The 14,601-nt window shown below is 45.2% G+C and overlaps 2 protein-coding genes across 8 annotated transcripts in view; one reads left to right on the top strand and one right to left on the bottom strand.

Moving 5' to 3' along the window:
* The window catches only part of TSPAN7 (tetraspanin 7), a 99,950-nt gene extending 85,636 nt beyond the window's left edge, over positions 1-14,314 (bottom strand). Inside the window, exon 1 of the mRNA XM_052794375.1 lies at positions 14,165-14,314. Within this exon, the coding sequence (XP_052650335.1) occupies positions 14,165-14,245 (81 nt within the window). The 5' untranslated portion in view covers positions 14,246-14,314. The remainder of the gene's footprint in view (positions 1-14,164) is intronic.
* The window catches only part of LOC128144930 (uncharacterized), a 34,807-nt gene continuing 32,757 nt past the window's right edge, over positions 12,552-14,601 (top strand). For 6 of the 7 annotated variants that reach the window (XR_008236265.1, XM_052794376.1, XM_052794378.1 and 3 more), the window contains exon 1: positions 13,271-13,790. Coding sequence is in view for 5 of the 7 variants with exons in the window: in XM_052794376.1 (XP_052650336.1) it covers positions 13,607-13,790 (184 nt within the window). In the remaining 2 variants the exon portion in view is untranslated. Of the gene's footprint in view, positions 12,985-13,270; positions 13,791-14,601 lie in introns of those variants that run through there. The other variant, XR_008236266.1, reaches the window with a different exon arrangement.

Below are 14,601 nucleotides of genomic sequence, written 5' to 3'. Positions count from 1 at the left end.
GGAAGCAAGGTTACATAATGGAACTGGCTGCTCTCTTCTGTATACTTTCTCGCACAGTACTTTTGATTACAGGATAAGCCAAAAAAAAAAAAAGAAGAAAACCAGCAAGCACAGCAATTTTATCCAAGAAGGGGTATAATTGCAGTATTATTGATATAGCCCAACACGAACCACAGACATTAATTTTCAAGTGTGCCAAGACTTGGAATAAAGAATACCAAAAATTAGATTTCCACAATTCCAGTGCCAGCTGTGCTCCCTCCTGGGAAACATTCATGATGCAATCCAAAACACATATGTAGATAACGCTGGCTTCTACCCTATGATCCTTCCTGTCCTCACTAGCGTGGGCCATCTGTTACTGCTTAGCAGGCAGCCCCACTAGATACTAGGTTGGTACTACTTACATGAAAAGGATGAAATAAACTGCCAGCAAAAATGGCATTTAAGAGGTCTTTCCTAAGCAACTCGTAATTTTCCATTTGAAAAGTGTAATTTAAACTGCTCCAAATAGGTGATAAAAGATACCAAAGCATGAACTAAGCCACAGGCCAGTCTCTGTCTCTAGATGATTACCACTTACGGAGGAGGAGAAGTGGGAAACAGAAATCATGCTGTAGCTTACCTGAAAATTCTCTTTTTTAGGTAGCAAGGTCCAGGAATGCCAGAGAAATTAATGACCTTTTGCTGAGTCCCTGCTGAGCCCTTTCCCCTCTTGTCCACCAGACCACACAAGAGGACAAGAACAAACCAGTGACTGCTCTAAACTATTCTGCTCTGCTCTCAGCCTGAACAGCTGAGCAATAGCCATTACAAGAGACATTAGGATAACACTGCACAGAGTCCATCAGAAGAAAACCAGCCTGCCATTCACCCAAACCCACTCAGCTTCAAGATGCATACTAGGATGAATGGTCATTTCTTTCCATGAGCTGTCCCCACCTACACCCACCAAACAACAAAATACACCTTAATCTATGGCTAGTGAAAAACCTTAATTTAACTCTGACACAAAACCAAGGGCAGCCAGCATTAACTTCTTCGGCAAGGGCCTCGCTGGGGTGTGGGAGAAAGCACAGACCTACAGAATAGGCTCTCAGCATGAACAAACTCCGTTCTTGAAGAAATCCCCAAACTAAATGCTTCCTCCAAGCAATAAGTTACCTGAAACCCTTACCCTCACAACCTGTTCTAGCCTTAAATGGCAGCTTGGGAAGCCCACTCTGTCCTTCCCAGCACAACTCAGCCTCAGCCCCAGTAGGTGCTACTGCACTTTTCCTGGGCTAAAAGCAGACTCCTGAGAGCTGCCATCCCCACACAGACTGTACTTTGTATACGTCCCATTCAAATTTAGCAAAGAAAACTGCTAATAAGTCTTTGCAGCTGTCATAGCACCCACTGCACTAGTAAATTAGAGAGAAATCCTTCTTTAGCTAAGAAGTCAGTCCAATTCCTAGGAGCACTCGACAATCTCACTTAGAAAATCTGGCAGAATGCACAAATCACAAAATTCTGCATACCGGTCTTTAACCAGAGCTCCGTGTTAGCAAAACTCTTCTCCACATCTTCATGTCTGCATTAGGGTAAAAGGAAGCAAATTAGCTTGTTCTGGATGTCAACATTTAAATTTGATCCTACTCGCCACACTTGGTACATACCATGGAGATAACAGATTACTGACACTTAGCATGAAGAGGATGAGGACATTCTTAAATAGGCACACTGAGTTTCCTTCCTTTGGGGTAAGCGTGTCAACACGCTTGCTCCCCAGCCAAATGATCTTTCAAAATAGAGGTGGATATCCATTTACAGAAATGTGCACTTATTTCCTTGAAGGAACACTATCCCCCCTATGCCCTGCATGAGGGGAAAATGATTTTTTTTTTTCCCTGCAAAAGGGCTTGCCTGATCTATGAAGTCAGGAAAGTTGCCTGGGTCACTCCCAGCGGTGGAAGCCCACTCACCTGGGGGCCTGCTGTCATGCACCAGCAGCTCTATCTCCCAAGATATTGGGCAACCTGAAATGCTTTTTCCAGTGCGTTGTGTATGCAGCTTCAGAATAAAGAAGCATCACGGTCTACCAATTTCATAGTTCAGATACAGCCAGCTGCTCCATCCAATAATCTCTTTCCACAAGCAGAATTCATTAGACTTCTCAGAAATATTCCCATACTCTACAAGCTACCTTAACAGCAGGTAAAATGCAATTTTTATTTCAGCTTGCTATTCCTGCAATTGAAATAAGACGTCAAACTGAGTGCTACAGTGTAATAATTATTACAGTCAGGGACTTAAAATAACTGATTCACAACTGTGCCAAATTTGACCAAACTGTTCCTTAGACATATTGCTTGACTTGCATTAGTGTCTCCATCTATAAAATGGGCATGCCAACTACTATTTTTTAGGGACTACCACTGGTAAATAAATCTGAAGATTCAGTTTTCCCATAAGTAATTACACAATGCTTCTTAAGAACAACAGTATTTGAAGAACAGAGAAAACATAATACACAACTGCCAATGTTGTAAAAAACCCCACCTTATCAACATACAGGGACCAGCCAGGCTCCCTTTTTTTCTGAGTTTAATCCAAACAACGTGCACTCTGCCATGTCCTCTGATGCTGGCCATAATACTCAGCATTTATTCATCCACCAGCTGACTCAACGTGTGACCTCGCAGTACACTATCTCATCAACGCATCTACAGATCCAGTCTTTTGCTCTCACATTCTTTAGTTTAGGCTTTGTTTTTATAGAAGCTGCAAAATTTTAAACGCAATTCTGCCTCTTTTGGGGTCCATCTAAGCATCAGTGGAACCACCACACTGGAGGAGCACACATCTTCTTGTGAAATCACGTTGTGCTGCAAAATCAAAGGGCAACCAAAGCAGGTCTAGAGACAGGAGGCAGACCTTAACACGTCTTCTGTCTTCACAGAGGAAGGAAAAAAAGGTTTATCCTGCTGAGATATCCAGCACCAGAATGAGTGATAAACCCTCCCAATCCCAAATCTATGGGAATTCTGTGGGATCCAAGCCAGAATAATCTTCTGTTTCACCGAACCTGAATACTAAGCACGGGTGAGTTTCAAAAAAAAATCAGCTGATGGCATAAGACAGTCTGGTCATACATGGTTCCCACTGATTTTAAGCAGAGCAAGATGACTTTGCAAGACATTTTATACATTTCATATGGACAAAGCTCAGTCCACCCACATGGCCTCATCAACCTCAGCTGATTTAATTCTTCTTAAAATGTCTTTTTATATCATAACCTTTTGCTTACCAGGATTGCACTAACATATGATATAGAGCAAATATGCTTTCAAAAGGCAAATGTTCCTGCCATGCAGAGTCGGGCTTGGGTGCACAACTGATCGGCTGGTGAACGGTGCTAGAAGAAAAACTGGTTGACTGTCTGTTTCCCACTGATGAGGTGGCTCTTATTTTTGTATCATTAACAGCTTGACTGATTGCCTCAGGAAAGACTTAGCACGAAATTCTTCTCAGTATCCTTCAGATTTAGAGGTCTGCCATCTTACATATTTTACATATTTGATGCTGCTGAAAAAAATAGGAAGTAATTTTGGTCTAACACCTGGCATGAAACTGCAAAGCCAAGCACTTCGTGAAATTAAAAGAATAAATCAACTAAGTGGTTGTGGCTCGGTTATATTCTCGATCATTTGAGGATTGCACTGCTCTAGGAAACAGCCAGCTCCTTGCTTTAATACTGGATATTCTTCAGGGTACAAGGATTAATCCTGTTTGGTCTCCTGGCAATCTGAGGTCAGCGAGCGAGGGGGGAGGGAACACTTTAAATCTGATACTTCTGTTAAAAAATAGCTATGGTGCAGCACGCTCAGGTTTCTCTACGACAGGGACCAGGTTTGTTTTGTGTTAAAGAGCACCCATTTCTCTGTATAAGTATTACATGCATATCATGCCAGCTCACAGAAACTGAGGCAACTTTTCCATATCATTTTGAACAATTTCACTAGCTGAAAATTCTCTCTCCCACAGATGTACCTATTTTAAGCACAACCATCTTTCACGTCAGAAAGCAACTAGCTGTTGCTTACAAAACACAAAACTCCTGGAAGTGGGAGGTTTTATTTTTGTTGCTGGTTTCAGCTGAAAATAACGCAATTGCTGGATGAAATACTCAGTTTATTACCACGCTGGTTGGTCCAGCACATCTCCTGCAGCTTGTAATTTCACAGCCGGTGAGCACAGCGGGACGGTCCACCCCACGACTGTCCGCCCCAGGGCAGATCCCAGCAGTGCTCTCGCCCCGGCCGAGCGGCTGCTGGCTGACCCCCGGCTGTGGCAGGGACCACCTCGGATGGGGCAAGGACCAGTGGTCCTGTCCTGCGTGCCGCTCTGGTGAGCGTGCCCGTCAACACGGCCGAGGGTGGGTGAGCTCAGCGCCGCGCAGGGGGACAGAGGGCACGGAGCTGCCCCTTCCATGCTGGGAGGATGCTGAGCGAAAGCATCGCTTTGAAGAAGGGAAGCCAAAGGGGGAGGATTTAAAAAGGAGTGTTTTTTTCCATATGAAAGTATTTGCCTACGAGGCCACGAGCAAAGACAACAGTTGCCCTATCCTGCCAGCAAGAGTTTTGCACGAGCACTCTGAAAGCTGCACAAAGATCCTGCACATACTCAGTAAATCCAGCAAGGTCTTGCTGCCTCCTAGAAAGGCTGTACGTGTCCCCAGTCTTACCTGCCGTGACAAAAATAAACCTGTAATGCTGTCCTCACAAACTACATTTCTTTTCTTTTTGAAAGGTGTGACCTTCCGTTAGTAAATCCTGATCCAATCCCTTTGCATCATCCCCTGTTTTATGAGAACAAGCAGAATACACTGGGGCTTGGCTTGTATGTTCCAGGAAATAATACTGAAATACTCCTGACAGCCAGCCCCCTGACATCTTGAGGTCCTGGCTCTTTCTTCAGGAGTTTGTAAACTGCATTTGCACATGAAAAAAAAAACCTAAAGTCTGCAGGTGATGCAGAGATGGTCTGTAAGTCATTCTGGGACAAGAGAGATCAATTTAAGCCTCTAGGTCATTTGACCTGCATAACTTAATTCAGCAGTTTGTCCTGAAGTATACTAGAAAGAGAAACTCAGTCCCAGGTAATACGCAAGCTGGTCTCAACATTAGCTAGCAACTGCAAAATGGGTCTGCTTCAACTGACTCAAAAGACGCAGCTATACAAAAAAGCAGCTCTAACGTAGTAGCAATGACCTATAAACCAAGAGGAAGTTAAAAAAAATCTGTAAATGTGCAATAATAGTAGCTGCCAGTTTCCTATAAGACATTATTTTACAGGTAAATTGAATGACGCTCTGCCTGTGATCAGTGCATGCCGCAGAACAGTAAGTCCTACATCCAGCACAAGGCAGCTGCACCAGTAAAAATGATCCCAGCGACTGAGATGCAGCCATCAGGGAGAGCGTCGAGGTACTGAGAGCAACCTATCTGTTTTTCTGTTTCCTCTTTGTTTTCAAAGGGAAACAGAAGTGATACACATTTAATTATGTTATTATTCCAAGCCTAATTAAAGCCAGTTAGATGTTAAGTACTATTGAAGCAAACGCATACAGGAGGGTCGAGTTTCCATCTTTTCTTCTGTTAATACATACCTGGAAAGTGTCCTCTCTTTTATCTTAACCTGTTCTTGCAAGAATAAAAGCCACAACTTTCCTGACAGTTTTCTGGTGTTTTGACTATCTTTTGATGCAGTGGTGGCAACAGCAAGTTGTAATGAAAATGCTTTGGCCAGGAGACTATTAGGGAATACAACAGAAATCATGGGATCTTTCCCCCTCCCCTTCACCACAGGAAATCTGCAGCAATCCTCCATCTCATATGGCTTTTGGAATTGATCTGCATGTATTTCCATAAACTGTATACAATGTTCTTCACATTTTCTTTGGTGAGGTCAGAGTAGAGCATTTGGACAGCCTCAGGCAAGCTGCACACTGTCATGTACCTTTGCGTTACCTTCTAACATGGACAAAAATCCCAATCCAGGCATACGTCCTTGCAGACTGCATGGGGTTGCAGCCCCCTGGCTTCCCACCTCTGCTACAGACTTTCAACTCTGGTGGAGCCCCAAGCATCAGATATGACCTTGAAGCCAACACACTTTATAGAGCTTCAAAAGGGCAAGCCTTGGTTCTGCCTAATTGGACTGATTCAACACATGCCATGACACAACCCATGATGCCATAAACTGGCCTAAGTTTCCAGTCCAGAAAAAAAAAAGAATGTCGAGGTTACCTGGCATATTCAGGAAATTCTTGTTTCTTTGAAAACTTCATTTTTTTTAGCATTTCCCAAAATGAATTCCGTCCAAATGCTAAATGTTTTTAAAACTTACCAAAGGATTAAATCAGCACGGTCTAGCTGAAAGTTCAGTTGCAGGGAATGTACTTAGGTCCTTGCAATCAGAATAATTTCTCGTGTGCTAGGGGTGAGTTGTAAACATACTTTGCTGGTGGCGTTCAGCACAATTTTCTGTTCCCATGTACTATATTCTCTGAAGCAGTACCTGTAATGTGGCCAGGAACAAGACCCTGAAGTACTTGTTAGCTTCACCGATAACTACAATCCTGCGGCATCAGCAGGTCTGAGCTGCTCATTTCTGTTCAAAGGCATTAAGGCACTGAGTAGTTATAAGGGTCATACAGCAGGGGCTTCCTTCACTTCCCAGTTTTAGGGAAATGGAAGTGCTCCTCTTCCTATGAAGTTTACAGGGTTTCACCCTCTCCTCTCTTCTTCTCCTTCTCTGCTGCACCACATAAGCACGCCAACTTTTCCTTAGGTCTGCTCCCAAGATCCACAGACTTTTGCAGATTAAGTCCATCACCTCATTATTCACAGCATCGCATTCTCCTAGCAAATAAACTCTTAAAAAAACTTGCTTGAATATAAAAAAAGAACATTTCAACCTGATCCATCCAAATCCACATGCAGCCCAAACCAAACCCAACCTTTTCTCAAAGCTCACAGCAATTAGGTCCCAGAAAGAAATGGTGACAAGACACAATTTCAGCCTTCTGCCCAGCCCGGACTCCGCAGAGTCCTCCTGCATTTTGGTGCATCCAGCCTGGTCTCCGGGAGGGGATCACCACAGGTACCGCACAGTGACCAGCCACCAGCTGAACTCAGCACAGCAATTCAGGGAGATGCAGAAAGCAAGAAATGCAGAGGGAAGGGGGGCTGCTTGCTTCTTTTAAGGATTTTAGCACTGTTGCCAGAACCATATAGATGGAAAAAGAACATCTGGAAAACATCTTGCAAAACACTACATGGAAATTACAGCAAAATTAATATTAACAGCATCACTTCCATTCTTTTATTACAGCTCCTAAAAATCCTGTGGCCTACTCCCAGAGCTCAAAGAACCAGCTCAGCTATGAAATAACAATAATCCAGTAAGACACGAGCGTGCCACACTTCAGAGTCCCTTTAGTACAAGAGAAATTTAAATGCTTCCCTCTCATAACCCAGAACTGTTATAAAGACAGAACATATAAGCCATCTGCCCACCACGGTGAAAGAGAGCTAAGGTGGGAAGAGGCTTGCTCTACTGATGTGAAGGACCTATTCTCTGAGAGATGATTAAATGCTAATTAATAGTGATGAGCCTAAAGAAATAACATTATGCAAATGAAAACGGCCTTACAGTAACTGTCATCTTCTCCCTATAGTCACCTCTGGCGTCTTGCATTTTATTCTAAAGATTCAGTCACCTAGGTTTGCAAGACGCTGAGGTCAACAGGATTTTCACCCGCAAATTTAGCGGATGCAGAGCAGACTCGGTACTACAGTAAAGCTAGCATCTCTGTAACAAGTATCATAGGACTTAAAAAGCATGTGAAAGATTGAAGGAGATGTTTCTGCAAGCTTAAATGCACAAAGAGCCTTTCTAGATATTCATCTGTTAACTCATTGGCACATAAATCTGTAGGAGAGTTGCAACAACCAAAGAAACAATGATAAAAATCCAGAGATGAAGACAACTAACGGTACGAGGTAATCTAATTTACCTCTCTGACAGCACAGGGAATTGATAAATACACACATAATCAGAGATAAAATCAGATTCTTGGATCCGTTTTAGATTCCCTTGGTTTGCCTACAATAATTGCCTCCATTTCCTTGACGAGCAAGGCTGGTATGAACCAGCATCCAAGAAAAAGGACTCTACTGCCTTTTTGACAGAAAAGTGCTAACAAGGCCTCCCCAGCACCCCTCCCTGGAATTTGTATTTATACTGTCGAGGCCACAAAACAGGTTGCTTAGAGCAGGAGTGAAAGCTAAACAGCCGAAGTGTTTACTACACGTACAGCAGTACTCCACCACAGCCCTACCCCATCCCCTGTGGAAGAGCAAGGACTTCTGCCACTGCTCGTTCATGAATGCATCCTACGTCTTCCCAAATATAACTGAAACACTTCAAGTCACCCATGATCCCTCTTCACCAGACCAAACTGACCTGTTAATGTGAAAAAGTTACCACCCCCAAACTAGAGAACTGTCCAGATACAAACTCCAAGGTCAAGGTGTAGCAGGTACCTCGTCAACACATACGCATGGCTACACAAACAGCAAGAAAAGAAGGAGCATTTAACCAACAGCAAAGTCAATTACTCCCTTAAATGAGGTGTACAATGCTAATTTGTACCACACACACACACAATTTTCGGAACGTGAATGGGCATCAGCAATGCAAAAACCACACCGACTTGCCAACCCCTCTGCTCCAAAACACGCAAGCCGACTGCACCCGTAAAATCAATTCCCTGCCAAGGAGAAGAACAGCATGAGATCCTCGCGATGTCTGAAGGCACAACCGACACCATACGGCAGCTTTCCCCCCGTGCCGTCCCACCCACGGGTGACGCCGGGGGACAGGCAGGAGCTGGCCCCCCACCTCCTCCCAGCACACCTGCGAGAACAGACCCAGCACTTGCTACAGCGCGCCAGGGGAACTCACGGCTTTGTCTTCTCTGTTTACTCACACTTACCCGAGCTGTCATGCTGGCACGGCTCTCCTCCGTTAGCACTGTCATTAAGGGGGCTTTATACCACAGCTGTGATAAAACCAAAAAAAGCCCACCAAAACACCCACAAAAGTAAGCCAAGTCGGGGAAGTACCCCAAGAGGGAATTTAGGAAGCTGGCTCTGGAGCTATGTTTTTAAACACCATCTAGCTGCTTTTTTTTTTTTTTTTTTTAATTCAGTTATTTATTTAGCCAACAGAATTCACCTTGGGCTATGCTCACAAGAAAACACCATTATCTTTAATCTTTCATGTATGTCATTATGAGAACAGAATGGGAAACAACTGACTTAAGGAGGCAACTGCGTGAGGTTTGTGCCTAAACAACGGAGCACTTCAAATCCATCATGACAGGGATACTGTGCATTTTTGAGGGTGTAATTTTTCTGGATTTCAGATAACTACGTACGAATAATAAAATTTCTTTCTAAAAGTATAGCAATGATGACTTTGCAGTCAATGGAACCACCAAAAGATAGAGCAGTCTAAGCCACGTGGGAAAGCTAAAACATTTCTCAAAATATTTCCTTTAAAACTGTCTTCTAATAGATATTAACAAAATTTAAAAGAAAAAACATAAGCATGGTAAGTAAGAGATTTTAAAAAGACCAGACACATGCAGAAAACAATGCATAAGCACTGGAAAGAAGTTCTGGGGTGAAAACCAGCAATTTCAGCAACCCAGCTGGACATTCGTAGCAAAGATGACGAATGCCACTAGTAACTCAAAGGGACACGCAAATTTAATCCCATATTATAACACACGGCTCGAACGGCTGCATTTGAAGACGGGTCAGCAGTTCAGCCATAAATCTGTGTTACAGAGCAGGCCATGGTGCTTGCTCTTTGTCCCAGGCATTTCCCAGAAACCGGCTTTGTGAGCTCCCGAAATGGTGGGCGAAGGCCACCTCTGCTATGGCGTGAGGACCAGGAGCTGCCCACCCCCAGAGGGGACCCGAGCCCATCGTCCTTCAAGGGGCCATCTTCTGACCTGCGGCCACCAGACGAACTGGCTAAAAGAAGATTAATGATATGGAAACATGCAATTTCAAGCTGATCTAAAATCACAGCGCCGGCTGTGGCCTCACAGCCAAGCGACACTTACCTGTCCCACCACACTCCAGTCCACGGCTCTCCTGCCACCTGCTAACCTCCAAGGGGTCGTACCAGGATGCACAGGTCTGTTTTCCAAGCAATAAAAACTTGGAACACTAAACTACTACTATTGCAAATAGGTACCTTAGTTCTGATTTCATCACATAGCAAAAGACAAGCCAAGTTCTAAGAACCTAATTTAGTATCCAAAACATCGATCTTGGTCAGAAGATGCCTTTCAGATCAGTGACCCACCTTGGAAAAATGTCTGAATGGAAGCTCTACTTATGCGCTTTTATTACATTAATTAACAGCAAGAAAGCCCCATACCAGCAGGACAGCACGCACAAAGCACTCATTTGAGTGCCAAGTGTCTCACAGGGCCTAAAAATCAGAAGCTAACCGCTTTGCTACGGTGCCTGTTTGGGGCAACGACAAGTTTTGCATGGAAGATGAAACCCATTTTCTGCAGCCCTATAACTTTAAGGACCAGGGCATACACCCTTAAAGCTCCCTCCCAAAACATATTGAAGCAGGCTGTTCATTTGATAACAAAATAGATTTCAAAGCCTACAATGAAATATTAAGCATACATACATTTTAAGACATAAGATCACTTAAGAACTAGATAAATATAAGGTACTGAGGGGTGCTTAAAGGTTTCATTCCCCTATAAAAAATTCACTTTGAATTCTAATGTAAAATTCATCTTCCCTTAAAAACAAGACAGGTTATATCTCGGATTTCTACGCAAGCAATTTATGATACCCAAAAGGAAAAAAATAAAAATAGCTAACAGCCAAGCAGTGCTTTTATTGCCTTTTTTTAATCTACTAGTTCCAAAGCAGATGCATTCAGTACAGAATTCTGATTAGGAAAAAAATGGCTGTTGAATTTTTATTACTATGTCCCTTAAGGACCAAAAGCGGTAACCCTAGGCATTTAATGTGTACTATGAATAACAATACATATGAGCACATAAAAAGCTTGTTATCTCTGTTTATGGAATTTTTTTACCATGTTGATACATTTACGGAAAGAAGTTGGGAAGTATGGTGAGGGGGAGGAGAGGAAGCTATCAAAATAACAAATACTATTAAATAAAACCTATTTGGAAAGGAACAAGCTACACAGTATGAAATTTGAATGAACCATGTCTCTTCATTACCGCCCTGCAGCTCCCATGTAGTCAGTAGAGCCTCATTTAATGCTTACACTAAAAGCCTTCATCTACATGCATCTCAGCCATTGATACAAATGCAATTCATATTTAACCCTGACAAATAATCACTCATGATAGGAACATTCTGCGTACATAAGATTTTCTTCTTTTACAAACAATGTAAACACAGAGAAGTCCTTCTGGATGTTTCAAAACCGCTCACTGGATTCAAAGAAGCATCTTCTTTCCCTGTCCCCCCACATCACAATCCATAACCACCTGGCCAGACACCCGCAGGGTTTCCACCACACACCTCCCTGTCACAGAACCACTTTCTTCCCTGTGTTATACTGCAACTCCATCCCCACAGCTAGAAAAAACCCGTACAAACTGCAGCTAAGCAACGCAGGGCTCTCGCCTTCAGAAATTAGCTTACAACCTCTCAAAAAAACGTGGGTAAGCTGTCAGAATAAAATTCTGCAAACCAGCCATTTGTGGCACTGGCATGTTTTCCTTCTGGTACTCAGTTAAGTCCAAAAAATAAATTTTTAAAATAGTTTCTCCTGTTGAATCCTTCCCATATTTTCAGCTCTGAGAATTCACAGGAACCGAATTTGAGTTACGCTGACTCTGGAGCAAGCAGCTTGTGAGAGTACTAAAAGCACCCCAGAAAATAACGGAGGGGCGTTGAGACAACTCCACGCATCCCTCAGCTCTCAGACTTGCCTGTAAAAAGAAAATGAGGGTACGGCCAAAGCACACCATGCTTCTGCTCTACTCATGGCAATAGGTGCAGCCTTGCTCCAATTTATACTCCGTGTGTCGATTCAAAGCCCAGAAAGGGGCCAAAAATGTGAGTTAGTTTTTGTTTTTCTGTGCTAAAAGGAAGAACAACTGACGAAGACTCGGGATCTGTCGTTAACTACTCTGGACCTTTACCAAGCCCTTTGCTGTCTTCTCCCATTGAGATCTGCCTAGGTTTCCCTAGGTTGGTGCCTTGGGAAACCAGGTGCAACAGCAAGCACGATGGAAAAGAAATTAATTCTCTTTTGCTCATGGTTGCAGGATTCTGCCTCCAACCGCTTATTTTCTTCCTCCTTTTCCAGGCTCAAGGAGGAGGACAAACAAACACCCTGACGGCTGTTGGGTGTTAAGTAACTGGAAGAACCACATTACTGGGCCATGCCTTTGGAGAAGACTGGGACACACAGGAGCCTGACAGGCACAGTTCCGAGGAAAAGAATTTGCACTAGAGCATCCCACCAGCACAGACGCATTGCTGTAGCCCAAACCAGAGCTCAGCTGTGTTATTTACACTGCGAGGTCCCAGCTGTCAACCTGGCCTGGCAGCACGACAGCCTACAGCGCAAATGCCCTTAGCCAGCTGCTTGGCTCAATTTACAATTCACTCTTTTTTAATGAGATTAGCATTCATCAAATGTGCTAGCTTGATGGGCACGACGATTTAAGTCCTCTGTTTAGTCAGGCTACAGCAGATACAGCAGTCACTTTTAAAAAAGACGCAATTTGAAGAGAAACCATGAATTCACCAGAGCTTCTGCAGTTGCTCATTAATCACGGGAAGAAGAGGGGTTTCTTATAGATCCGTTGAGAACAGAGCACTGGAAAGGATGAATCTTGAAATTGTGGTAAGTGTATAAACTTAGCAACCTACCTCCTTGAGACTAGCGTGAAGGATCTACTTGCCAACAAAAAAACAACAGATTATTCCGGCTTCCTATCCATTTCAGTCATCAGACAGACACATCTGCTGCAGTTACCACCAAAATTGTTAAAAAAGAAGGGGGGTACGTTAAGTGCTGAAGGGGGGGGTGTCAATAACGTGGAGGTACTGCCGTAAGCATGGATTAGCAAAATGACTTTTGGTCATGCTTCTTTTAAAAAAAAAAAGCCTATAAAGTTGAAACGGTTAAAGTCGTGCGTTCACTATAAAGATGTAAAAGGCTGCCATGAATAAGCAATTCTTTTTTTAAGCAGAATGATGAAAATTTGAGTTAGTCCGTTTCACGGGCACTTCTCGCAGCATAAAGCTATTAAAACGATAAGACACAGCCAGCTTCCCTTGCTAGGGAGTGACAAATTCGCTTCAGCGTATTGTATCAATGATGTGCAGATTACGGTCTCTAACAGCACACGGCGGGGCCGTTCTCCGATGTTGTCACCGTGTACCATTAAAAGGTCTTTAATCTGCAGATCGCCGCCACAATGCGCTGCTCATGCCAGCGATCTGCTGAGTAACAGGCCAGGACGATGCGAAAACCTCCAGCCTCCGGGGTCGCCTCAAAAACCCGGCTCCCCCGTCAGTCAATCACCGCAACTCCATTAATGTATCTGGGTCATAAAAAATGGTTTACGGGAGCCGGAGCCGGGTTACGAAACGCAGCGCGGCGGAGACACGGGCAGGCGGTGGGGGGTCAGCACCCGCTGCGCCCAGGTAAGAGCCCGCCCGGGCACCGGGGGGGGGGTCGGGGTGGATAACGGAGGCGGCCACGGCGGCAAGCGGGGGGAGAGACCCCTGCAACTTTGCCCCGCGGGGGCCCGGGGTTAAAAAAAAAAAACAAACAAAAAAAACCAAACCACAGCATTATTTCATATATACGTGTGTGTATGCTGCGTCCCCGCACGGCACATCGGTGACATCCCGTTCGGGGCCGCGCTGCGGAGCCCTCACCGGCGGCCGCCACCCGCCCCGCCGACCGCCCCGGGCAGGTGTGGGTCCACGGCCACCGCGAGTGGGGGGGGGTGGGTGGGTGCCGGGCCCCTGCCCGTCGATGGGTGGGTGTCCGAGCCGCGCCGCGCCGCACTCACCCAGAAGACGAAGGAGTAGATGATGAGGAGGGTTTTCAGACACGTTATCACGGGTTTGGTCTCCATTCTCCTCGATGCCATAATACTGAGATCCCGGCTGCAGGCTGGGCGCGGGAGGAGGAGGAGGAGGAGGAGGAGGAGGAGGAGGAGGAGGGAGGGAGGGAGGGGAGGAGGGAGGGGAGGCGGGGGGAGGTGAGCTCAGCGCCCGGCTCGCCCCGCCGCGCCGCTCGCCTCGGCCGCGGCCTCGGCCTCGGCCCGCCTCACCCACCGCGCCGCCTGCCGCCGCCGCCCGCCCGCCCCGCCGCCAGGGAGCGCTGCCCGCGGGAGCGGGGCGCCGCTGAGGGGAGCGGGGCGGGGGGGGGCGACCCGGTGTTAACGGCGGGCTCCTGTCAGCCCCGCGGAACGGGCTGGAACTTCGCCTGTGTCGGGGTGTGTGG

The sequence above is a fragment of the Harpia harpyja genome, chromosome 8 (genome assembly GCF_026419915.1).
Source record: "Harpia harpyja isolate bHarHar1 chromosome 8, bHarHar1 primary haplotype, whole genome shotgun sequence".
NCBI lineage: Eukaryota > Metazoa > Chordata > Aves > Accipitriformes > Accipitridae > Harpia > Harpia harpyja.
This window is presented reverse-complemented; position numbering and strand designations above follow the sequence as displayed.